The sequence below is a fragment of the Plecotus auritus genome, assembly GCF_963455305.1.
Source record: "Plecotus auritus genome assembly, chromosome: 5".
Taxonomy (NCBI): Eukaryota; Metazoa; Chordata; class Mammalia; order Chiroptera; family Vespertilionidae; genus Plecotus; species Plecotus auritus.
The window spans coordinates 31,441,105-31,468,536 of NC_137776.1; the positions used below are offsets into that span (position 1 = coordinate 31,441,105).

The 27,432-nt window shown below is 38.0% G+C and overlaps 1 protein-coding gene across 21 annotated transcripts in view; it reads right to left on the bottom strand.

The window, feature by feature from the left end:
• TRIP12 (thyroid hormone receptor interactor 12) overlaps positions 1-27,432 on the bottom strand; it is a 147,522-nt gene that overhangs the window by 49,405 nt on the left and 70,685 nt on the right. For all 21 annotated transcript variants that reach the window (XM_080670664.1, XM_080670656.1, XM_080670651.1 and 18 more), the window contains 10 exons: positions 22,736-22,841; positions 18,741-18,877; positions 14,173-14,256; positions 12,861-12,956; positions 6,036-6,184; positions 3,450-3,485; positions 3,248-3,343; positions 2,076-2,168; positions 1,721-1,882; positions 34-102 (listed from right to left, as the gene is read on the bottom strand). In XM_080670664.1, the coding sequence (XP_080526790.1) occupies positions 34-102; positions 1,721-1,882; positions 2,076-2,168; positions 3,248-3,343; positions 3,450-3,485; positions 6,036-6,184; positions 12,861-12,956; positions 14,173-14,256; positions 18,741-18,877; positions 22,736-22,841 (1,028 nt within the window). The remainder of the gene's footprint in view (positions 1-33; positions 103-1,720; positions 1,883-2,075; positions 2,169-3,247; positions 3,344-3,449; positions 3,486-6,035; positions 6,185-12,860; positions 12,957-14,172; positions 14,257-18,740; positions 18,878-22,735; positions 22,842-27,432) is intronic.

The following is a 27,432-nucleotide window of genomic DNA, read 5'->3' on the forward strand; positions in this document are numbered from 1 at the left end:
TCATGAAAGTAACACCAAGAACTAAATGCTCACCTCTTCATGTTGGAAATTGTCCACTAGACGTGCAAAACAAAGGCAAGTACTTTCTACTGACTTTTTGTCCTAATTTTTAATAAAGGAAAATAAAGTTTATTAATATAAAACATTTTCACTGCCATGCATCACTACCTTATCTTCTACCTAACCCAAAACTCTTTAAAGCTGGCTGAATTAAATGTGAGCTTTGAAAATGCAAAGAGCCTAAGCAAAGTACAACCAATAATATGATTTCAAAGTAAAGAGAATCAAACTGATAGAAACTCTCTCCTCCATTAAGGCCCCAATAGATAAAAGCAAATATAAAGAAAAGGAGGAACAACTTTTATACTTTTGTAGTTTTATTTTATTTCATTTCTTTAATTCATTTGTGTTTTTATTTGTGGGAGGCTGAGGAAGAGGACAAGGGTCAGATCATCTGTGCATCACATATGGATAAACCTTTATTACCCAAAACTCCATAGTGTACTTCTGTAATTTTAATATCTAAACAATTATAATAAAAAAAACCCTACCATCCTAAAAAGCATTCCCAGTAGAAATATTTAAAACATGCATACACTAAAAAGTTGAAAATAATTAAAAATGTGTGTGAACCAGAGGTTTATTGATAATGTGAAAAACTTGTTATAGATTATATTCACGTTAAAAACAATCAGGAAATACTATTAGAGTGGCTTTATTGAGAAAACATCTTAAATAAGTGACATAAGAACAAAAGGAATTTAATGACAAGTGTGAAAGAACTTGTTTTTCCTAATAAATGGGCTTCCAATGTGATAAATAAGCTTACTTGTGCAAAAATTAGAGAATTCTGGTATTACAAAAGCCCTACACCTACTTCACTGTCACTACTTAAATCTAAAAAAAGTGCTCAATAGCGGCCAACTTTTTAACTTCTCTGATTGTCATGCCTACTTCCAAAATAAGACACTGAAATCACAGCTACCTAAAGAACATATTTCTAGCCCCCATAAAGGTTATCTCAGCCTAGTAAGTTTTTAAAAATAAAGAAATGAATGGTACTACTTGAGTCTTGATCACCTTAGAAGAAAAGCACTCCAGAGTGATCCAATAATCATTATTTTAGCAATTATACTTTAAAACATTTATATTAAAAGGAAATACAATTTCTCTACAACCTTGAGTTGAAAGTTAACTCATGATCTTTCCTCCACCACAGCCTCTGTAAGCCTTGCTTCTCATACTGCATCATCAGGTCCATTGGTTCTATCTGCTAAATAACTGCTCCTGCTCTTCTCCCCAGACAGCCTCAGTCTACATTTTCCATTTCATTTCCTTTCAGGCTATGTCTAGTCTCTATCCTAATCTTGTCCCCCCAGTCTTGTCTCCAATGCCTTTCAGGAAAGAGTCATCTTTCCAAAAGGAAATTCTGATCATATCACAGAGTAAACACTCAACTTTTGCTAAAATAACAAATGCATCCCTTAAAGTAAAATAGTTGAAGATATTAAACATATTAAATACTGTTCATTTGCATAAATCTACCAATATTCATAAAATACTTAATATGGTAAGTGAACTGGGTAACACAGGAAAAATCACAGATCAGACAACATTTCATATTTATACATCCAGTTGATAGATTTAAAACCCAGTTAAAATTGACATTTAAAAAATGTAATAAAAATGTTTCTGACACATAAAGTAGGTTCTATTTTACCTGGTGGGTTAGCCTTTGGGTAAGCAATGGGAGGGAATCTGCCACAAAATGAAATTCATCCGGCGTGATGCTCTGGCAGCAATTGGCTGCAATTGCTAGTGCATTTCTTTGGGCATTTATACTGAAGAACTCTAGATACAGCAAGCAGTCTGCCAAACCACCCTAAAATATAGAAAACTGTTAAAATGAAGAAATACTCTTTATGAGTAATTTAAAAAGCCTACTAAATAAGTCTTGCACACCTCTTTAGAAACACCACGTGTATCTTACAGAGATTGTGATCTAGGAGCTGCCACAAATGTTGAGTGTAAAATCCAACATTAAATGAAATATAGTGCTTTGGTAACACACTTACCGCTTGTAGAATGGCTTTACTGTGTCTACGTGATAACATCTCCAAGGCGGTCAAGGCCTGCTCTGCCACATCGATACACTGAATTACTTGCAGCTGGGAACATAAAAAATAGGTAACCTAAGGTATCATTCAAATTATTTCTAGTCACTTAACCACAGTATTTTCTCTAATTTCTATCAATCTATACTGCTTCTAATGTGAAACCCATCATAGGAAACCAGCTTAAGCTACAACATACAGCCAAAACAATTTCCAACAACTTTGCTGTCTTAAGAGACTGAAAAATGTTTTATATTGACAATAAACTATATCCAAATACATAACTTTAATTTTAAAATTTATTCATATCCAAAGTTATCAGAATGTAATTTTATCATGCATTGAAAAGGAAAAGATCCTTGACATGGACCAAAACCACAACCTACCACATATGAAAAAATATTCCCTTTCTCCACTGACTCATTTTATGACCCTGAGCAAGGTAGTTTGTCTATTTCAGCCTTTTCAGCTGTAAAATGAGGTTATAAATAGCTATAACCTCACTGAGATGTTTTCTAGAAATAATAAAATTAGTTTTTATCAACTGCTTAAGTTCCTCTCTGAAAGATTTTAATGTAGTAATTGTCATTATTAAAAACTAGAGGCCTGGTGCACGGCATTCGTGCACTGGGAGGGGGGGTGTCCCTCAGCCCAGCCTGTGCCCTCTCACAGTCTGGGAGCCCTTGGGGGATGTCTGACTGATGGCTTAGGCTCCTGCCACTGCTGCTGTGCTTGCCAGCCCTGAGCCTGGCTTCTGGCTGAGCGGCACTCCCCCTGTGGGAGCGCACTGACCACCAGGGGGCAGCTCCTGCATTGAGCATCTGCCCCCTGGTGGTCATTGCACATCATAGCAACTGGTCATTCTGCCGTTTGGTCCATTTGCATATTACCCTTTTATTATATAAAATTATAAACCTTAGTTGATTTTATGACATTTTATTAATATCAACTTGAAAATACTGCTCTGAAATACTTTTCTGGAATCTTAGCTAAAAAAATATATTTCAGTTAGATAATGAATACAAAATATGGCCTCACAATGTGATGTACTACCTTAGAATTCAGAAGTCATGAGTCCTCAACTTGATTCCTCTACCCCTGCTTTTGAACAAATTGGGCAAAAGTAGGATTACCTTTTCTAAAAAGACAGGAATTGCATCTACGACAACAGCAGATGATCGAGGAAGGGCTTCCATCATGTATGTTAAGGCTCGACAAGCATGGTTCATCTTAAAAACAAGAAGGCATTTTTTACTAAATAAAACAAACAAAAACAACCATCTCAAAATACAAAATTTGAAGTATTTATATTTTAAAAATTCAGGACATACTTACAATATCAAAATTATGCTCCATCTGCAATAATGTTATCTGTTGAAAGATTATGACAAAGTATTAGAAGCTATATTCTTAGAGAAAAGTCCTAGAGGACGTATTGCTTCCTCTACACTTCAACTGAAATGGAAAAGTATTACTCAAGACTTTTTACCATATAAAAATAATATCAAGTTAAAAACTAGCATGCAGACCAGCTGGTGTGGCTCAGTGGTGAGCATCAACCTATGACCCAGGAGGTCACGGTTTAATTCCTGGTAAGGGCACATGCCCCGGGTTGCTGGCTTGATCCATGACATTTGTTAAATAAAAATTGTCAGGACAAATTCCGGACCATAGCTTAAACTCTAGAGTTTAAACACAATATTGATCATTACCAGAAACTATGCACTAATTAAAACATAAATTAGTATGTTTATTCTACAAATGCATGAAGGAGTCTAAATATCTGATTTTTATTTTAGTCTCTCTTGTGGAAAAGACCTTAAGGAGATTTCAACCACATTTTTCAAAGGAGGGAATGCAAAACTGCTAGGGGCATATACTCTTATTCTCCTGAAGCAGCCAAAGCTACAAAAAAAAAAATTTCCTACTTGGGCAAACAGATCATTCACTGTCATCTAGTTCAATAGAAAGTCTTAAATGTACTAAATTTAAACTATAAAGTACCCTTCAAATACATACATAACTATAATAACAGACATCACATATTCTAATACAATAATCATTTAATAAGAGTGACTTTTCAGATCTGAATTACACTGGGCACAGAATATATATATACATACAGCAGAGGTTCTGATAACTTTTTGTTAAAAGGCACACACTACATTTCAGGATTATCAGCACTCTATGTTTCACTTCACCTACAATCAATCAGTCACTTAAAACGCTCTAAATTTAAAAAGGCTGTCACATTAACAGAAAAAGTAATAAATTCTCCAATACTTAAGGTGCAATGACCATGTTTGGCGAGAATTACTATAGATTTATTCTCTTCCTCACAAGTGCATGATAATGTGTATGTACGCGTGCGCGCGCGCGCACACACACACACACACACAGGTACACACACACAATATTCACAATATATAAATATATATTCACAATATTCAATTGTGATAAAAGATAAATCTGGACAACTCATTAATAATAATCATTCTTAATTGCATGAGCTGACTCATGTAAGCACTTTAATCAAGAGCTAACAAATTACGTGAAGTTAACTGTGTCAACATTTCTGCCTAGATTTTATAGCTTCTTTATTTAACTAACAAAAACTGCATTTTTAACAGTAGACAGTAAAAGGTAAACTTAGTTCTTTGTTGCTATATATTTTTTAATGAACAACACCAACAAAACAAGAAAGTTAAATTTGGGAAACAGAAGCCACCTACTAAAGAAATCTGTAATTTGAGAATGAAAATTAGCATAGGCCAAATGTCAAAAAAAGTACAAAGGCTAATAATACTGTTGTCTTAAAATATTCAGGAATCAACAGGCAAAGCTTTATTAGAGGGGAACTGGTAAGAGTTAAGTGTTAGCTTTCATTATCCAAAGATCTGATTGGCAACAGGAGAAAAAATTAATTTAATCTTTATCAGCTCCGGCCAGAGCCCAGTCATCCCAACAATTAAGAATAGGGGGGAAAAAAGAAAAAGAAAAAAAAAGACCATGTCACCTTAGATTTGACTGGTCTTCATTCAGCTCTCTCCTTAACACTCACCTTTACCCATAATTTGATAATGTAACCAAATGGAACAATCTGATATATCAATCATAATTTCATGTTTGTCAACGTTATTAGATATTTTTTAAAAAACTTACATATTTTTAACTTCCAATATGCTATGGATGTTTTCATGATGTTCATTTTAGTCTTTGTTAGTTCTTTATTCAGATTTAAATTATAGGCAACGTCTTTAATCTTTGACTATGAAAATTTACCAAGCTACTATTTAAAAGACATTATGCTCAAGAGACTATTCCTTCCTGTTTCACTAAAAGCTTAAGCAATTAAAAAATAAAAAAGTTTAAGCAATTAATTTTAATAAATCTAAATATCAACTCATAATTGTGTTGAAAAATTATTAAAACATTTTTAAAAATGTTTTTCTATAGTGGGTATTGTTTTGTTTTGGGTTTTTCTTTTTCTTTTGGTTTTGCTTAACAAAAAAACTTTCTAAGCTAGAAGGATCTATGTGGTGTTCTGGCTTGAGGGCTCTGCCATGCACACAATCATCAAACGTAAAACCTGTATGGCCCACAAAGACAATCCACAAGTGAGCTGCTTGTTACTGCCTCATGTATCACAGGGATATAAAAGAAAGCATGTAAATTTTGGCATAATACGTCAAGAGGCCAACAATTTAAAGGTAGTCGTTTAATTATCAAGAAAATTTACTAATCATCATTAGCAATCACTCACAGTATCTGTAAGCATGAAATAAAAGCACTAAGCCACACTCCACTAACTCTTAATTCTGTTGTGTTTTAAAATTCATAATGACAATAATCATACTTTCAGTAAAATACAGGAAGCATAGAGGACAACTGAGGTAAAACAAGGGGAAAACTCTATCTTACCAAAGCTGGAACAACACTCTTGACAGGAAACCCTCCCAGTGTCTCCTCATTTCCCATGACCAATAATTGACACATTTCAATAACTGCCTGGAGTTGCTGGCTTTCATCACTTGCTTGCAGTCCTTGCAGAAGCTGCTGGGCCTTAGAACCTTCACAGAGAAAAAAAATATTTTTAAACATTTAAGAAAATTATTACTAGGTAAAAATGTGACTCTACATGGTAGCTGGCCGCTTATCTTCTTTGCCTCCCAAATGAAGACTGGGTCTATATCAGGGTTAAGACAAGCTGCTGGTAATTCAAGACAATTAAAATGGTTGAATTTACTACGCTTTAAAGTGATTTCTCAGTTATGTATATATTTCTGCCTTAATATTTACCTATTTAAATGAGAAGCTGATTATATTTTTAATGGCTAAAATAAAAAATATCCATATGACGAATATAAATTGTTACAGTTAACATATCTGCTTTTAACTATATATAGGGTGACCCAAAAAATTTATACACACACTTTGAGTAATTATAAAGGTGATATTTATTAAAAATACATTTCATTTTCAAAGTTGAACTATCAGCTGTTAAAGTATGTATACATTTTTTTGGGGACATATATGTATATATGTATGAAATAGTGAGCAAACATTTTCTGCAATAATAAAAGCCTGCTAAATAATAATGTCCAGGCTTCAAAGAAAATATCATATTTCTCTAAATATCTGCATGAGAATGGAATCGAATTAACAGTGAAAGAGCAAGAAAATAAAGACAACAAAACAATGCATCTAACAAAAGAAAATGGAAAGAACAAGAAAGTATTTCCTAAAAACAAAAAAAACAGCAAATGAAGGACTTTTTTCACTTCCTCTCATTTCATTTGCAGATGCTATCAGAGTAGTTTAGAGAACTACTTTAAAGGCTCGATTCCACTGTCTAAACAATTGAAAAATGCTAAGACTCAAAGGGAGATGAGCTGTCAAAAAGCTGAACAAGAAACTCAAAAATAGTCTCCAAATATGTTTCAAATTTTTGTGAACACCCTCCTTCTTATAATTATGGTTAATTTAATCAATGATGACCAAATTTATACCTGTTACTTTCAAGCCCTTTCTCTTCTTATACCTTGTCAGCTTATTCTTTTTGTACTGGATTTTTTTCACTCCCCTATCATTAAGTATTAAAATGAATTGAAATATGTTTGGAAAATGTCAATGAATGTGGAATTCATATGAAAACCAAAGGTTTTTAGGAAGGCATAAACCTCTCAAAGAGACACAGATGATCCTTGCAAGATTTGTTTTCTATATTATTTAAGACTGTGACTAATAAATATCACTGCCTTCCTACATTTACCATAATTAAGAGTCCATCTAAAAATATATTGCAAGAAAGTCAACTTCAAAGGAATACCATCTTTAATATTTTCTAACTAAATAATATCAGTGCTAGTTAGAGCAGGCTAATTTTTGTGTTGAAATAATGTGGAAGGAAAAAAAGGAGGGAATGTAACTAGTGAAAACAAAAAATCCTCAGTTGCACCTAGACTCATTTTTAAAGAATGAAATAGTTCATATAAAGTATGCCCTAATAAGCACAACTATCTGAAAAAAAACCACACAAATCGACATGTATGCCATTGGATAGCTTATAAACACTGAGGTTAACAATTCTAAGGACATAGATCATTTTGGCATGATCGAAATCATCATCAATATCCCCCAGAGGATATTATGCTAAGTGAAATAAGTCAGAGAAAGATAAATACCATATGATTTCATTTTTATGTGGAATCCAAAAAACAAAATGAAGAAAGCAGAAATAAACTCTTAGATAGAAAACAAACTGATGGTTGCTAGGTGGTAAGGAGGTTGAGAGGCTGGGTAAAGAAGGTCAATAGATTAAGAAGTACAAATTGGCAGTTACAAAATAGTTCCAGGTATATAAAGTACAGCGCTTAGGGAATATAGTCGATAATTTCATATTAACTACATATGGTGTCAGGTGGATGCCAAGACTAATCAGGAGAATCACTTTGCAAGTTACATAAATGTATATAACCACTATGCTGTACACCTGAAACTAATATAATACAGAATGTCAACTGTAGCTGAAAATTACAAATAAATGTAAGAGTCTCAGGAACAGCCAAAACTGGTTTGGCTCAGTGGATAGAGCGTCAGCCTGCAGACTCAAGGGTCCCAGGTTCGATTCCGGTCAAGGGCATGTGCCTTGGTTGCGGGCACGTCCCCAGTGGGGGGTGTGCAGGAGGCAGCTGATCGATGTTTCTCTCTCATCGATGTTTCTAACTCTCTATCCCTCTCCCTTCCTCTCTGTAAAAAATCAATAAAATATATTTAAAAAAAAAAAAAAGAGTCTCAGGAACCACACAGGAGTCTATGGACCACACTTTGGAACCATTATCACAGATCAAGAGTTGGTTGGCAAATCCTATATAATAAAGAGGTAATATGCAAATAGACCATCACTCCAACACACAAGATGGCCGCCCCCATGTGGCCACAAGATGGCCGGCAGGGGAGGACAGCTGGGGGGACCAGGCCTGCAGGGGAGGGCAGTTGGGGGCAATCAGGCCTGCAGGGGAGTGCAGTTAGGGGTGACCGGGTTGGCAGAGGAGGGCAGTTGGGGCAACCAGGCCTGCAGGAGAGGGCAGTTGGGGGTGACCAGGCCAGCAGGGGAGGACAGTTGGGTGGAACCAGGCCTGCAGGGGAGGGCAGTTGGGGGCAACCAGGCCAGCAGGGGGAAATCAGGCCAGCAGGGGAAGGCAGTTGGGGGTGATTGGGCCAGAAGGGGAGCAGTTAGGTGTCAATCAGGTCGGCAGGGAGCAGTTAGGGGGCAATCAGGCTGGCAAGCAGGAGTGGTTAGGGGCAATCAGGCAGGAAGGCAGGCAGGCGAGCAGTTAGGATCCAGCAGTCCTGGATTGTGAGAGGGATGTCTGACCGCCAGTTTAGGCCCGATCCCAGAGGGATGTCTGACCGCCAGTTTAGGCCCGATCCCACAGGGTTCGGGCCTAAACTGGCGGTCAGACATCCCCCAAGGGGTTCCAGATTGGAGAGGGTACAGGCCGGGCTGAGGGACACCCCTCCCATGCACGAATTTCGTGCACTGGGCCTCTAGTATTTTCCATAAAGAGCCATATCCTACTTCCTGCTTGTTTTTGTAAAGCTTATGAACTAAAAATGATTTATGCATTTTGTGACATGTGAAATTAAATGAATATGAATTTCAGCATCCATAAATAAAGTTGTACTGGAATAGAGCCATGAAAATCTGTTTACATATTGTCTGTGTCTGCTTTCATGCCACAGTGCCAGAGCTGAAGAGTTGCAACAGAGACTCTATGGTCTACAAAGGCCAATATATTTACTATCTGGCCTTTTACAGAAAATATAAGACAGGTAAAATGAGTAACATAATTAGATTCTATAATAAAAATCATTTAACTTTTTAAAACTGAAAAACATAATATAAAAAATTTAAAACTCACTGATAGGTTTCCAAGAAGATTAAAGACAGCAGAAAAAAAGAAATGGTCAATTTGAAATCTGGCCAACAGAAAGTTTCAAAATGGGTAAAAAAATTCTCATAAAAACAAAAATAAAATGGAGTCAAGAGACATGTTGAGTGAGTCCAAGTTTGAATATATGTATGATTTTGATGCTCCTGGAAGGAATGAAGGATAATATTTGAAGAGAGTGAGATAGGAAAAATATTTGATGAGATGATGGCAAAGAATTTTCCAAAACTGATGAAAGATATCAACTCACAGACTCAAAGGTTAAGTGAAATCCAAGCAAATGAAAATGAAAAGCACTATCACATAGTCCTAACATAGTCAAACTACTAAAAATTAATTACATTTTGAAAAAGCAAGTCTTAAAAGTCAGAGGAAAAAAAGATTGCCTTGGAAGGGCAACAGTAAGACTGAAACAGAAACCAGATGACATTACAAGTGCTGAAGTTTTTTACAACTGGGGAAAATATCTTTGAGAAATCCAAACAAATGCAAAGAGAAATTATTACTAGTAATCATTCACTACAAGGAAAAAAAAATTATTCAGGCTAAAGGGAAACTAACCCTAGAAGAAAAAAAAATGCAGGAAGGAATTAAAATGGCATATATGTTGACAAACATAAAAGAATATGGATGTTCTAAAATAACAATGATGTCTTGCTGTGTTTACAACACCTGTATACGTAAAACAAGTTGAAACAATAGCATTAGGGATTGCAGGAAGTAAAGAGTTAAATTTCTGTAAGCTTCTTAAACTGTTTGTATATGATAGGCTATATATGGTAGGCTATATAAACCAAGGATATGCATTATAATCTCTAGGGTAACTACTAAAAGAAGTATATAAGGATATATAATTAACAAGTTAGCAAAAGCAAAAAAAAAAAAAAAGACACCACATTTTTTATACATGACAGGTAGGAATGCAAAAATAGTAAAACTCCAAAAGAGAGTGATTTACAACATCTGCCAAATGTTATATGCATTTACGTTTTTACACAGCAATCTCCCTTTCAGAAATCTATCCTACAGATAACACACAGAAAAATAGGAAATAAGCCGAATTATTTAGCCAATTCAAAAGGAAACTGGCTAAGTAAACTGTAGCACCATGGTGCTTTACAAAAGAAAAAAAAAATTATTTCTCTTACAATCTACATATGCAACTATGGAGAGTGACATCAAAATATGTTATTAAAAGCAAGGTAAGGTATGCAAAGTTTATCACCTTTATCTAAGAAAGGCAGTATGTATCAAGTATCTAACAAGGATCTGTTTATTTCTCAAGTAAGTAACAGAAGAATAAGCCATTAAATTAACAAAGGTTATTTGTGTGGGAGGAGAAAACAGAGTAAACGGACATTAAGCAAAGAAGTGACCATGCCATTATCATTAGGAACGGGAACTTTTGGCATGTGAGAAAGAAGATAGCAATATAAAGTTAAATTAAAACCCTGTAGGCCTGAATTTGAATTGGCAGCATTAGCATGAACTCAATTTTTATTTATTATTTTTTTAAAGTTTTTATTGACTTTTTAGAGAGAAAGAAAGGAAGAGGAAGAAAGAGACAGAAACATCGATGAGAGAGAAACATCAATCATTGCCTCCTGCACAACCCCTACTGGGGACTAAGTCCAAAACCCGGGCATGTGCCCTGACAGAGAATCAAACCAACGACCTCTTGGTGCATGGGATGATGTTCAACAAACTGAGCCACACTGGCCGGGCATAATTTTTATTTTAAAAAATAAAATGCAACTACTTACTGGGTTTGTCCATTAAAAGTGTCTAGTAACAATGATCAAACCAGTAGCAATGAATGAATATGCCTCTCCAGACTGTGGGCTCCAAATACGATTTCATATAAAAAAATCAGGGCTCTCTAAAGAAATGTTTAATTTCAGGTATGGGGGTATATGGGGATGTGTGGTGGAGGTGGTGGAGGAAAGAGCTAAACTTCTCACATCAGAAAGCAAGGTAGTTATGAAAAATAGCCTTAGCCTGGCCAGCATGGCTCAGTGGTTGAGCAATAATCTATGAACTAGGAGGTCATGATTTGATTCTTGGTCAGGGAATATGCCCAGGTTGTGGGCTGGATCCCGTGTGGGGTGTATAGGAAGCAGCCGAGAAATGATTCTCTCTCATCATTGATGTTTCTATCTATCTCTCCCTCTCCCTTCCTCTCTGAAATCAATTAATTAAAAACATATATTTAAAGAAAGCTAAAGATAGTATTCTATACCAGTGGTCGGCAAACTGCGGCTCGTGAGCCACATGTGGCTCGCGAGCCGCGATTTGCCGCACTGTTGACTAATGAGTTTGCCGACCACTGACCTAGACTCTCGATTCCAATAATTACAGGCTGTTGTTGTTCCTTGTGATTGAGTCCCTACCCCAGTGGTCGGCAAACTCATCAGTCAACAGAGTGGCAAACCGCGGCTCACGAGCAGCATGTGGCTCGCGAGCCGCAGTTTGCCGACCACTGTTCTATACCATAAAAACTTAACTGGATTCGTAATTATGCATAAGTTATTCTGAGTTACAAATTGAGACTTCAAAAATCGACATTGTCGTACCATACATGATAAGATCTCTGGATTATAATACATTAATTTGATTAAATGAGACCAGTGACTGTGACTGGTAATTGTGCTGAGAAATCTTTCCTCCAAGGCTTATATTACAACTGTCTTATGGGTTAAATTTATTATAATGTAAAAAAAACCCTCAAGATTTAAATAGATGCAAATCATGCCATCAAATGCTGTAATAATCAATGTAATCATCTGAGATTCTTTACTCTTCTATAACTCAAATAAAGAGTCAGCCTGGCTGGCGTAGCTCAGTAGTTGAACATCAACCTAATGACCAGGAGGTCACAGTTCGATTCCCAGACAGGGCATAAGTCCGGGTTGCAAGCTGGGTCCCTCAGTGTGGGGGGTGCAGGAGGCAGCCAATCAATGACTCTCATCATTGATGTTTCTATCTCTCTCTTACCCTTCCTCTCTGAAATCAATAAAAATATATTAAAAAAACAAAACGAAGAGTCAATCTTGCTATAAATTTTGGTTTTCTAATGATTCCAATTCAGTAATCAAAAGTATAGAAGAAAAAATCTTAGAGTTTCTATGTTTAAAAAAAATGTACAAAAGCTCTATTTTTAAAACATGTTGAAGTTCATAAAAACTTCCTTACATCAAGAGGTAAGCAATAAAAACAGCACTCAACTAATTATTAAAGGATTGATGGGGGGGGGGGGTGAGGGAGGAGAACGAATTTACAAGTATTTACTTACTAGCTCCACTTCCAATTGTTCTGTGGAAAAGTTGTGACATCCGAGGACCAAGAGGGCCAAACAGGTGTGGTGGAAGACCCCTGGCCTCTAACAGAGCTAAAGAGAAAGAGGCAGGAGTAGTTGAGTTAATTGATGCAACTAATCCTATATAAAAATTTGAAGCAACTGATTCACCTCACATAACTGATTTGGACAATGTTACCTTCCATGATGAACTTTAAGAGAAGCTACATTAAACGTTCAAGACCACTCTCATATTAATTATATTAATATCTGTTACTCCAAGGCATCTTAAGGTTTTATGGCGATATTAAATATCAGTATGCCAGCAGAAACAGTGAGAATGGTCAAAGAAAAACTCAAAAGTAAATATTTATTTTGAAGAAATTGTATGGTAAACACTCTTGCGCTGTTCTTCCTCTGATATTGGTCATTATTTTTATCAGTTCCAAAAAAATAAGAAACCTGTGTTCATGAGGGTTCCAGTCAAAGAGAGATTGTTGTAAGTTCCTTCAGAAACTTAAAAGCAATCTGAAACTGATTTATAAATGTTTCTTATAAGCCTCACACTGGAAATCAGCTATCTCAAGATGATAAAAACATATACGCATCCACTTGTAAAGAGCATATATATAAAGCTGCTTTATAAAAAGCACTAACACCATTAAAATAGTTAGAGTTTATGTACACACTTTACATTTGTTTGGAAAGAGGTGACAAATAATAAAAAAGATCATGGCAAAAAAGTAGCATACTGAATGTGTTGTGTTACTAGGTACCAAAGAACAATATATTAAGCTACCCCTGCCCTAGACAATTTGGCTCAGTGGATAGAGCATTGGCCTGCAGACTGAAGGATCCTGGGTTCAATTCTGGTCAAGGGCATATGCCTGGGATGTGGGCTCAATCCCCAGTAGGGGTGTGCAGGAGGCAGCCGATCAATGATTCTATCTCATCATGGATGTTTCTATCTCTCTCTCCCTCTCCGATATCAATAAAAATTTTAAAAAAACAGCTACCCACTTTCATAATCTTAATTTATTACCAGCTACACATGCAAACATAATGAAGAAAAATTTTAAATATTCAAAATAAATACAAGATTTTGTCTAGTTAAACAGATAAAATGAGGAGCCAGGAAATCATTTTCGAATTCCAAATCATCAAATCACCACTAAATAAAGAGCTTTTTTTGAGGTACATGCATTGCTAGATTATGTTTAAAAAAACTTATCTCAATTAATTTCAACAAAGAACAGCAGTATAGACAGCCCATAATAATGGTTTCTTATAAGCTAAAAACTGTCTTTACCTTGTAATCGTCCCATCTCAGAGTCATCTGATTCACTCTCCCCAGAAGTGGTCATGCCCACAGCCCCTGCAACAGAACTAGAGGCTTCAAAGGGGAGAAAAAAAGGCAAGGGTTAAAAGAGGAATATTTAAACTCATTACATTTGGTTTATCTTAAAAAAAAATAAAAAGAAGTGCCCTGCAGGCGTGGCTCAGTGGTTGAGCTTCGACCTATATGAACCAGGAGTTCGAGGTTCGATTCCTGGTCAGGGCACATGCCCAGGTTGTGTGCTCAAACCCCAGTCTGAGCAATACAGAAATCTCTCTCCCTTACTCTCTCTCAGCATGTCCTTAGGCGAGGATTCAAAATAAATGCTTCAAATGAAGGGAGTCTTGTACCAACTGTATAAGAGCTGTCTGAGAATGGATACTTGCCGAAAGATGCTGAGTTAGAATCATTGATTTATACTCTAACTTAGAGGGTTTTACACACTAAGAAACTAAAGCACATTACATGGTAGTACACCTGAAATTAAAAAATAAAAAATTTTTAAAAGCACATTACTCAGAACAACTCAATATTAAGCTAATAAGTAATTCACCTTTTTCTTCAGGACTACTATAGTGTGCTGGCAAAATTCCTGTAGGATCTACCAGGGATCTAGCCTCCGAACTGTACTGACGCTAGTACTGTTCTAATACCAGTGAACATGCCACATGCATCTTTTATATAAACTTGGAAAAATACCTAAATCACACTGTGATTTCAAATATGAGTGACAATGAAAACACAGGCAAGTGTTTACGAGGGCAGGCTTAAGAACCTAATCCCTTGAAGCTTTTATCCTCTTAGGTAAATATACTATGGAACAACATTTTACACACCACCCCACCATTGCACAGTTATATCCATGTGAATTGAACAACCTCTTATACCGTAAGGTGCAGAATGCCACAGCCATTATAAATATGCACTTCTTTTCTAAGATCTGGATTTGAGAGTCACACATCCTAGTTTGTAACTCAGGGCAAGCTTAACCATTATATGCTTAAAGTTTGCCTCCTTTATAAAATGAGGGTAACAACACTCACACCTCAGCACGTTGTTTAGAATATTCAATGAAAATATATATAAAGTGCTTAATACTGTGTCTACAATAGAGTGTACACAACATAACTGTTAGCTATTATTACTGTAATGAGTCCACTTTAACAACACACTCAGCAGCTCCATTTCTGTCATCCATATGGGAATTGCCTCACTTCCAGGTTCAGATTTGAAATAAACATTAAAACACTGGGAAGGATAGGCTGTGTATCATAAAAAGCTTAAATGAGTTGCATATAAAATGGATTATTTTCCCTAAATCTACCATTTAATTCTTCAGGAAATCTATTTGAGAAAAAGGTACAGGAAAAAGTCCCCTCCTATCAAAAGCAAGGTTGTCAGTTCACCCAGTAATTTATCATATATAACCAGGAAAGATCAGTGGTAAAAATGTTAAGCTGGACAGAAAGCTGAGAACAAAAGGCAAAAAACATGGATAAGTAGTGGGCAAACCAGAACCTTCCTGGCAAATGAGGACATGTGATTAACCACAGGCATTAAAAAAACAACCATCAACTAGCACATATTCTAATATTAAACAACAAAATTCGTGCACGGGGGGAGGGGGATCCCTCAGCCCAGACTGCACCCTCTCCAATCGGACATCCCTCTCACAATCTGGGCCACTCACCTGCCTGCCTGATTGCCCCTAACTGCCCTCCCCTGCCAGCCTGATCTTGTCCCCAACTGCCCTCCCCTGCCGGCGTGATCTCATCCTCAAATGCCCTCCCCTGCTAGCCTGATCTCGCTCCCAACTGCCCTCCCCTGCCGGCCTGATCACCCCTAACTGCCTCTGCCTCAGCCCCCACCACCATGGCTTTGTCCAGAAGGAAGTCAGACATCCGGAAGATGGCCAGTCGACCCAGTCTAATTAGCCTATTACCCTTTTATTAGTATAGATTATATAGGATAGGATTGCTTAAATGGGGTGGGGGAAGCCTTTTTCAGCATGAGGAGATGCTCTTGGCAGGCAAAAATACATAATCCCTATATCTGGACTGATAGCCAGCCATATGCACTATACTGCCAAACCAGTCATTAAAAAATTGAACTGCTTTCTTACACCTTACACCAAACAGCTGTTGTCCTTAAAACACCTCTTCACCCCCCATCTTAGGTTCTGCCTTTGCAGCTCACCCAGATTAGGTTCTGACTGATCGGATTCTATGCCAGTCAGCGTCAAAAGCTCCAGCTCCTAGGCAGCCATTGGCTCCTCGCAGTTCACCCAGATTTGGTTCTGACTGGTCAGTTTCTATGCCAGTCAGTGTCTCTGGGCCTATCTCCGGGCCTGATCAGAGAGGCGGGGCTGGTCAGCAGCTGCCACGGAGGCTACGGATCAGACCCTGCTTCTCTCTCCAGGCCTCTCTACAGGCCTGATCGGCGTGCGATCTCCTTGGCAGTCAGTGCTGGGTCGCCACGCCTACAGTGGTGGCAGTCAGTGCTGACTTCCGGTGTTCAGTCATCCATTTGGTTGTTTTGGATGTTACGGACCCTGGCTTTTTATATATATAGACTAATGGCCCAGTGCACGAAATTCATGCACGGAGGAGGGGTTCCCTCAGCCCAGCCAGAACCCTCTCCAATCAGGGAACCCTGGGGACATCCCTCTTGCAATATGGGACCACTGGCTCCTAACCACTCACCTGCCTGCCTGCCTGATGGCCCCCCTAATTGCCTCTGCCTGCCTGCCTGATTGCCCCTAACCCCTCTGCCTGTCTGCCTGATTACCCCTAACTAGCTATGCCTGCCTGCCTGATTACCCACAATTGCCCTCCCCTGCCGGCCTGATCTCACCCCCAAGTGCCCTCGCCTGCCGGCCTGATCTAGTCCCTAACTGCCCTCCCCTTGCTGGCCTGGTTGCCCCCAAATGCCCTCCTCTGCTGGCCAATTTGGTTCCGATTGGTCAGTTTCTATGCCACACAGTGTCAAAAGCTCCGCCTCCTAGGCAGCCATCGGCTCCTCACAGTTGACCCAGATTTGATTCTGATTGGTCAGTTTCTATGCCAGTCAGCATCAAAAGCTCCGCCTCCTAGGCAGCCATTGGTTTCCTCACACTTCACCCAGATTTGGTTCTGGTAGGTCGGTTTCTATGCCAGTCAGTGTCTCTGGGCCTAGCAATGGGGCCTGATCAGAAAGGTGGGGCTGATCAGCAGCCCCGGTGGAGTCCTGGAGAGAAATGGAGGCGTGGCTGCTGGCCAGACTGGGAGCGAAAGAGAGAGGCAAGTCCTGATAAAAGGCTGCCACAGAGGCAACGGATCAGTCCCTGCTTCTCTCTTCAGGCTTCTCTCTAGCCCTGATTCGCAGCCCCCTCAGCAGTCAGTTTTGGGGCATCGCAGTTGGTCGAGCCTTGGTCGTTACCGGACGTTATGACCCAGGGTTTTTATAGATTAGGATAGTATATGAAAGGGCTTTGTTCAAAAGTAAGTATATGCTTAAACCAATGTGTTATCATCCTGATTTAATGACCTCATATCCATACCTTTATAATGATGAATTGCAACATTTTAAATTACCTCTTAATGCTAGTGAGAAATATTAATGACAAGCAACATTTTAAAACATGTTAACACCATTAGCCAGGGAAGTATTAGCCTTCTTTTGGTATTGGTAAAGAATACATATTTAAAGCTGAAGGATGGGGGTGGCTTAACTTTTGCTAAGCTAAGATATCAAAAATAAAAATAAGAAGCCCATAAAAAACAGGAAATATGTAGTACTATCAACAATAAAAAATACATTTAAAAATGAAAAAAAGCCCATGAAAATGTAAACAGTATTCTTGAAGTTGCTTAGATTCAAACTGAATACTTATTATTTTTTAGGAATTTCAACATTCTAAATTGAAATTGAAGCAAATTAAGCCATATCCTTACAGTTTTATAATGAATTTAAATTTTTTCAGACAATTAATGGGCAACTATTATATGTGGTCATTAATATAAGAAGAAACTAAAGCAGAAAGAGACTTACTCCCTTCTGAATATAATTAGTACAAATTTGGATTTGGGAAAAAATTAAACAACAACAAATCCAACTTATCATGAAACCAAACCTATAAAGTGAAACAAAACAGGACAAAAAGTTCATCTGTATATATAAAAGTGTAAGTGACCATTACGACCAGTTGACCAAATGACCGGTCAACCAGTCACTATGATACGCACTGACCACCATAGTCAGATGTTCAACACAGGAGCTAACCCCTGGTGGTTAGTGTGCTCCCACAACCAACCTCCCACATCTGGCCAACCTCCCATGGTCCCTCCCCCCGGCCGCCCAGACCCATAGGGACTGGGCGAGACAGCCCTGATTGACCCCGATCGCCAGCCAGGCCGAGGGACCCCATCCATGCACCAGGCTTCTAGTTTAAAAATAAACATCTAGTATACTTCTGTCCCCTCTCTTTCATTATATGTGGTAATTTATCTCTAAATAAACCTGTAAGATACATAAAGCATTTTAGGGCTAAGAAGTGCCACTACCTGCAGCTCCTTGAGGGGTTTCATCTGTCCGTGCAGCTGAAGAATTTACTGTCTCCTGGTTGCTCTCAGGATCTGCCATTTTCTCCTGTCGACGAGCTTCAGCTGCTCCTCTTTTGCCCAGGCCAGAGCCTCGCCGACTACAACAGAAACATGCCATCAGAAGCAGCACTACCAGCAACCAAGAGCAATGAACACACAGCACAAAGCTCCAATGTATGGAGCACAAAGCCAGTTTCTTCTTTTTACATAAAAATTGTTGCAGAAAATCACTATGGGTAACAAGGAAGACATTATATATTTAAAAGTCTTCCAAATTAATATTACATTCATAATACAAATTTTTGTGTTGTCATCCTTACAGAAAGAAATGCTTTTTAAACACTTCCAAATAAATGAAAACATGACTCCTTCTGTAGAAGGAATTCAATTCATTTATAATAGCTCCCTACTTCCAAGGTAAATAATGGATCAATATACAGACTGTCAGATGCTACCTGACAAAGGGAAGAGGGAAGGAGGGAATATGATGGGGGAAATTCCCATCACCTCTAAGTTTCAGATTTCATACATCAAAAAATAACTATCCTAATAATGGACAATAGCTCCACCCTTTAAAATAAAGAATTAAATATTTAATATTTATAAGCAAAGATGAAATTTGGGAAGACACTTATTTAGGATTCAAGCACAGAATAAGATAGTGAAAAAAGAATTATCAGCCCCGCCTATGTGGCTGAATGGTTGAGCATTAACCAATGTACTAAGAGGTCACGGGTTTGATTTCCGGTCAGGGCACATGGCCGGGTTTCGGGCTGGATCCCCAGTATGGGGCGTGCAGGAGGCAGTCTATCGATCTTGATGTTTCTCTCTGCCTGTCCCTTCCTCTCTTTCTGAAAATCAGTAAAAACATATTTTTTAAAAAAAGAATGATCAGTCATTTCTCATGAAGTGAAGTACATTTTATTAACGATGACTTTTTTTTTCTTTTTTAATAGAAAATCGGGTAGAAGCAAAAGACTTCCCCAGCTTACTGCACCTTGATATGGTTCAAACAGTAGTCAAACTACAGAGACATTAGATGCTGCCTAGTAAAGAACCAGAACAAAGCATACATGTAAATGAGGCTCTGAATTACCAAAAAATAGTAGAAGAGTTTATTCTTCCAATTAATAAAGAAATGCATCCTAAAGGAATTTATTTGGTTAATCTTTCCTTCTCAGTAAAACTCAATTTGCCAAGCTACAAATTAGTGGGATTCAAATTAATTCATTTATTTGACATTTAATTTGCATCAACCATGTGATGCACACTGTGCTAAACACTATGGTTGCTGCCCTCCAGAAATGTTTGTCTAAAAGAGACAAAGATACCATTGTAAAAAAGCAATTAGTTGCAGAATCTCAATTCTGAAAAAGTTTGAGGTGAAGAGCATTCCAGGCAAATGGCTAAAATGTGCAATAGCATGTTTCAAAAACAATGTACATAACCTTAATGTAAAAATACTTCATTTATTTTTTTTTTTTTTAAAAAGCTAACTATTATCTGAACCTTCAGTGAGTTGTAATTTTTTTGCAACTGGGGGAGGGTCTTACCTTCAACTTGTAAAAAACACAATATCTACACAGTACAATACTATTCCCTTAAATGTGGGAATAAAATTGTCAGAAAAAGATTTTTAACTTTAATCTAAGATTCTCCATCAGTTAACAAAAGTATGTAAAAATAAATAAATAAAAGTTATGTGAAATAAGTAATACACTTATCACATTAAAGGTAGTTGATCTTCTCAAAATGAGCTCCAAAACAGTAACTGTGAGAGATCGGAATTAAAGACGTGAAAAAATACAAACAATATATTTTTCCTTGCCAGGTAGGGGTTGTATACAAAATTAAAATGAAGTACATCTCTCTTAATAACCGGTGTGAACACTTTTAGAAACTAATTAGGCAATATTACATCCATTAAAATAGGCATCCCTTTGATTCATTGATCACACTACCGGAAAATTCAGCTACCTCTAAAAAAATAACCCAAATCTGCATCAAGATGCTCACTAGAGATTTATCTGGTTGACTAGAACTTCGAAAACAACCAAATGTCCGACTACTTGGCAATAACTGTGAAAACAATGTAGCAACGAAAGAAAAGGTAAAGGATAAAAGTGTTATCAAAAAACTAGTATATGGCCCTAGCCGGCTTGGCTCAGTGGATAGAGCGTCAGCCTGCGGACCGAAGGGTCCCAGGTTCGATTCCGGCCAAGGGCACATGCCTGGGTTGTGGGCTCGATCCCCAGTGGGGGGCGTGCAGGAGGCAGCCAATCAATGATTCTCTCTCATCATTGATGTTTCTATCTCTCTCTCCTTCTCCCTTCCTCTCTGAAATCAATAAAGAAATATATTAAAAAAACAAACAAACAAACAAAAACTAGTATAATGACAACCCAGACCCCATGTGTGCCCGATGCAGACACCACCCAGACCATCATGAAATGAAGCGAAAGCCAGTGGGGACCCCAAACGCCTGCAGCTGACACCTGCAGGACCAACTCCGTGGGGGAAGGGAGTACAGTTCAGAACAGGGACAATCAAGGCATGAGACTCAAGGCAGACCCAACCTCTGGGCTAAGGAGTCCCAACCACTGGACTACTAGGGGCTTCAACCTCTCAGACCTCAATCACGTTGCCCAGGGCCAGAAAGGGACAGCTGACTCACATTCACCTGCACCAGAGAAGCTCCCAGGAGGCCCAGGATAGACACACCAAATGACCAGATCCAACATTAGAGCAAAATCCAGTGAGCTCCACAAATAGCAGATCCAAAGGTTTTTGAGTATGTGATTTTGTTTTATGGTGTGTGTGTGAATAAATTTTTTTGTTTTTGGTGTTTGGGTTTTTTCCTTCTTCCATATCTCTAATTTCTCAGTCTATTCTTATGATTAATTTTTCTTATTTTCTTTTTCTTTTTTCCGTTTTACTTTTCCTGTCTATATCTTAATATACCCATTATTACTATGTTTTAAATTCATCATTATTTCATTTATTTTGTTTCCTCTTTTTTCCTCCTATACTAACTAGTTCTTTTAGCTTCCTCCTTGCTTCCATAAAGCCAATTTTTCATCTTCTTTTTTCTCCCTTTTTCTTTACATCCCCTCTAAGTCTTTGGTTGTGTGTCTTTTAGTATTTTTTTTTTTTTAAATCTCCCTTATTTGTGGAATCTAATGAATTGACCAACAAAATAAGACCCAAAGTATGGAGGCATGGAACAGACTGACATACCTTGATGTGGGGATGGGGAGACAAGAAGAGATAAACCAAAGAATTTATATGCATAGCCCATGGACACAGGCAATAGGGTAGTAAAGACCAGGGGGCTGGGGTGGAGGGCTGGGAAGAAGGGAGTAAAGGAGTGGGGGATGGGGTGGGGGGAATGGGAGATATCTATAATACTATCAACAATAAAAAATATATGAAAATGAATACATGCATTATATATAATAAAATAAACAGCACTTTAAAAAAATAGTGTAATTAAAGCTTAGCAAAAACATGTAAACAAATATTGGGGGAGAATGCATGAAAACAGCCCAGCTGGCATGCTCAGTGGTTGAGCATTGACCTATGAACCAGGAAGTCACGGTTCAATTCCCATTCAGGGCACATGCCCAGGTTGCAGGCTGGATCCCCAGTATTGGGTGTGCAGGAGGCTGCTGGTCAATGATTCTCTCTCATCGTTGATATTTCTATCTGTCTCTCTCCCTCTCCCTTCCTCTCTAAAATCAATAAAAATACATTAAAAAAAAAGAATTCACGAAAATAAAAACAGTGATAATTTCTTTATTCAATATCCAAGTGAAACTTTTAATCATTTTATAAATCTTACAAAATTAATGATTTTGAGGAAAAATCACAGATCCATCTACCCTCCTTTATAGAGGTAACAAATTCTAAAACACAGATAATAAACTAATCATAACTGGAAAAAACCAAGTTATTACCTGGCACTAGCACAGGAGCCCGTGGTCTTTTGGCGTGTGCTCCGCCTCAAACTGGGGAGCTCAGCAGGTGGGGATTCACTGCGCTTCTTGGTAGATTTTCTTAAACCTATATATATGAGATGCAAAAGTAAAATTTTAAAGGGAGAAGTTCTCTTAAAATAAAAATTCTTTATCATCTTGGTTCAAAGTCCATAGAATCTTCCCATGGCATCTCTAGCAGTCTACTGTGGTACATAGCATTCCCTTCAGGATAAATCTTCTTACTCTGGCCCAGCCTTGATCATGAATGATGGTTCTCTCAAACCATCCCCTTAAAAGTTCCTACCACATCTCTACTCGTCCACTACTTTCCTCCACTAAAGCCAACAGGTTTTTTTTTGTATATGCTATATATTCCAGAACTTTACTCAATATCATATATCACTTGTTTTTTATCCTCACCTGAGGATATTTTTTCCATTTATTTGTGTGTTTTTTTTTTGAGAGAGAGTGGAGGAAAGGGGGAGAGGGGAGTGAGAAACATCGATGTAAGAGACACAACATCGATCAGTTGTGTCCTCCTGTTGCCTACTCCGTGTGCCCTGGCCAGGGTGGGGGATGGAGCCTGCAACCAAACTACATGTCCCTGACCTGGAATCGAACCCTCCACTCTTGCATCCTTGGGCCAACGTTCTAACTACTTAGCAACCAGCCAGGGCCCATTATCACTTTATTACATTGTCTTTACACTGTACTATTTCACCTAATTTAATACAGTTCATCAGTAAGGCTATGAGAGAACAAAATGCTTTCTTTTCTTTACAACAGAGGTTGCCAACCGGTGGTCTGCTCTGAAAGGTTGGTGACCGCTGCTTTACACCATCCTATCAGCAAGAAATAACAACTTGAACTAAAATTATAGAATGTCCGATTTACAGAATACCATACAATTGGGGGAGAGGGGAATCAATCAAGTACACGTTATTTTGGATGCTAACTAATACATTCATAGAGGTAACAAATCCTAAAAAGGTATAACATTTAAGTATATTACTATTTTATGACCAACTAGAGGCCTGGTGCACGAATTCATGCACCAGTGGGATACCTTGGACTAGCCTGCAGGATCAGGCCAAAACCAGCTCTCTGACATCCTGAGGGATCCCGGATAGCGAGAGGGCGCAGGCCAGGCCGAGGGACCCCACTGGTGCACGATCTGGGCTGGGGAGGGACACAGGAGGTTAGCTGTGGAAGGGCTCCAAGGGTGTGTCCGGCCATCTCACTCATTCCAGATAGGCCAGATCCCAGCAGCAAGCTAACCTACCGGTCAGAACGTGTGGCCCCTGGTGGTCAGTGCACATCATGGAGACTAGTTGACTGTCTGCCCCCTGGTGGTCAGTACACATCATAGCAAGCAGTAGAGCAGCCTTAGAATATCATTAGCATATTATGCTTTGATTGGTTGAATGGACGACTGGACACTTAGTATATTATTATATAAGATGGTATAGCCAGAGCATCCATCTACACTTCCCCAACGATGTTATCATATAACATACTGTGCAGTGTGCACTATTCAAACAAAGACCTCCAACACTGAATGGCCTCCAAAGTCAACAAGCATATTTCCATTAGAACTCTAGCATCATCTTAAAAAGACATTAACTTTTCAAACAAATTGTACAGTAACAATTCTCCAGATCCCAGGAAGCATTTTTTTTTTTTTTACCATTTCAATGCTTTAAAGTAAAAATAAATTCTTTACTCTTGATTTAGACTTCTAATTTACAACTTCAGTTTTCTCCCTGGGGAGATCGGGCCTAAGCTGGCACTCAGACATCCCTCTGGCAGCCCAGGAGCCCATGGGGAGCGGGCCTAAGCCATTAGTCAGACATCCTTAGTGTCGCTGCAGAGGCGGGAGAGGCTCACTCCACCGCCGCTGTGCTGGTCAGTCATGAGCTGGCTTCTGGCTGAGCTGCACTCACCCTGTGGAAGCACAATGACCACCAGGGGGCAACTCCTGCATTGAGCGTCTGTCCCCTGGTGGTCAGTGCACATCATAGCGACTGATCATTCCTGGTCGTTCCACTGTTAGGGTCAATTTGCATACTATCCTTTTATTATATAGGATAATGGAAGTTGACAAGTGAAAAGCTATTCAAGAATCTTTCATGACAGCCAGGCCAGTGTGGCTCAGTGGCTGAACATAGACCGATGCACCAAGAGATCACTGGTTCGATTCCTGGTCAGGGCACCTGCCCTGGTTGCAGGTTCCATCCACAGTAGGGGGCGTAGGGAGGCAGCCCATCCATGTTTCTCTCTCATCAATGATTCTATCTTCCTCCCTTCCCCTCTCTCTAAAATATCTATGAAAACAAATATTTTTAAAAATACCTTTTTATTGATTTCAGAGAGGAAGGGAGAAGAATATATTCAGGTATTTAGAATCACTATTTTTTTAATGTTTAAAAAATTCAGAAATTATTTTTAATATTTCAGGAAATATTAAATTATACCTATCTGAATTGTGTGACTAAGTGGTAATAGAGCAAAAAAATGTACAATTCAGAGAGAAAAAATATGAGTGCATATTACATTGAAACACTGAAAAAACAAAGTGCTATAAAGCAAGTTAACAGCCCTTATATTACTGTCATTAACTTAGTTCATATAATACTAAAGCATTTTTACACATGGCATAATACTAAGTATATAGTTAACAACGCGGATTTTGTAATCAAAGAAAACACAATAATTTCAAGAGAACCATCAAAAGTGCTTTATTCAAAGTCATGTCCATCGCTAGCTACACATATCCCCATCTTTCAGGTAATTTGTGGATACCATCCCAATAGAACTTTTCTTGTTTTGAGGCAAACCATTCCGAGACCCAATTTACCACTTTTTCGTACGTTTTGAAGTGCTGCTCAGAAAGTGCATGTGCCATCGATCAGAACAAGTGGTAATCTGAAGGAACAAGGTCTGCTGAATACAGTGGGTGGATTAATACTTCCCAGGCAAGATCTTTTAACATGTCTTTAACTGGTTTTGAAGTGTGTGATGGTGCGTTATCATGAAGCAAAATTACTTTGCCGTGTCTTCTGGCACATTCTGGTCATTTTACGATCAATGCATGGTTCAAATTGATTATTTGTTGTTGGTAGCGATCAGTATAGACGGTTTCACTTGGTTTTAGAAGCTCATAATACACCACACCTTTCTGATACCACCAAACGCAGAGCATTGTCTTCTTTCCAAAGTGACTTGGCCTTGTAGTCGATGTTGATGGCTGACCTGGATCAACCCATGATTTTGTGCATTTGGGATCCTCAAAATAAAACCACTTTTCATCGCCAGTCACAATTGGATGCAAAAAGGACTTTCTTTCATGCTGCTGAAGCAAAAGATTGCTGATGACTTTTCGGTTTTCCATTTGTCTTTCATTCAGTTGATGTGGCACCCATTTTCCTTCCTTTAAAGTCTTTCCCATTGCTTGTAAATGATCATAAATTGTTTGCTGAGCAACGTTTAATCTTTTTGCAAGTTGTTTTTAAGTTTGACACGCATCTTCATCCAATAATGCTTATTCTTCACACTTTTTCGATTGACCTGGACGTTGTCTTTCACATTGAAATCATCACTTTTAAAGCGTTTAAACCAGTGTTCACAAGTATCTTGAGATGGAGGATGTTCACCATAAGCTTCCCGAAGTATAAGATAACTTTCAGCAGCAATTTTCTTCAAAATAATTAATTGAAACTTCCCACAAATGCTGTTTTTTTTGGCACGAAATTCGACATTTTTAAGTGTAAAAATATCTACAATGTTAACACCTTCACAAAATTTGACATATGAAGTTTTGAAGCTTGCTCTCAATACAACAAAATAGCATACATATCAAATTGCATATCTATCAACATATGTGTAAATCCATCTATTGAAAAAAATCCGATAAACTGGTATACCTAGTACGGTAAATGGACACAAGCACAAAATTTTACATCTATTCAGTGGCATTCAAAATAAAATACTCAACTTAATACTCAACTGTGGGCTACTACTGCTCTAATGCTAATTTGAGGTTGACAGTATACTTTTTGACCAAACTTTTTTACACTTCTCTACTCATCAACTATTTTATTTAATACTAAACTAGGAAAAATAGCCCCAAACATTTTGTTGTCTGGAGGCAATCCCATGGTAAAGGAGCTGCTACATACAGTCCTCTCTAGTGGAAAAGAGGTATCACTATTTGTAACATTACCTAAGCCTATGATGGGAAACAAAACTAGCTTTTACATACTCTGCTCCAAAAACTACATCAGGGAAACATCTCAGATGTTGTGAAAACTGGTAATTAGAAACTTACTAGGGTTCCTAAACAAATTAAGTCAATTCTTGGAAGAACTATATAAATTCTTAGAAAAAGGAAAGTTGAAGATAAAACAGTTTGGTAAATCAAGTACTTTGTAGAAATGTGAATACTGTTAACCATTGTGGGTTTTTATTGACCATTGAGCAATGATGCTGCTAGAATATACTATCTTATATCTTCACAGTTTTAGATCGGCTATTGAGTTTTTCATAAAAGCAATTTCATATAGGTATAAAGTTATGATAATTCTTATTTTTCAAACACAAAAATATGAACTGACTTGCCTAGAGGTGCATAACTACACAATTCCCAAGTTTATTCTGAAGCAGAACAGTATACTATA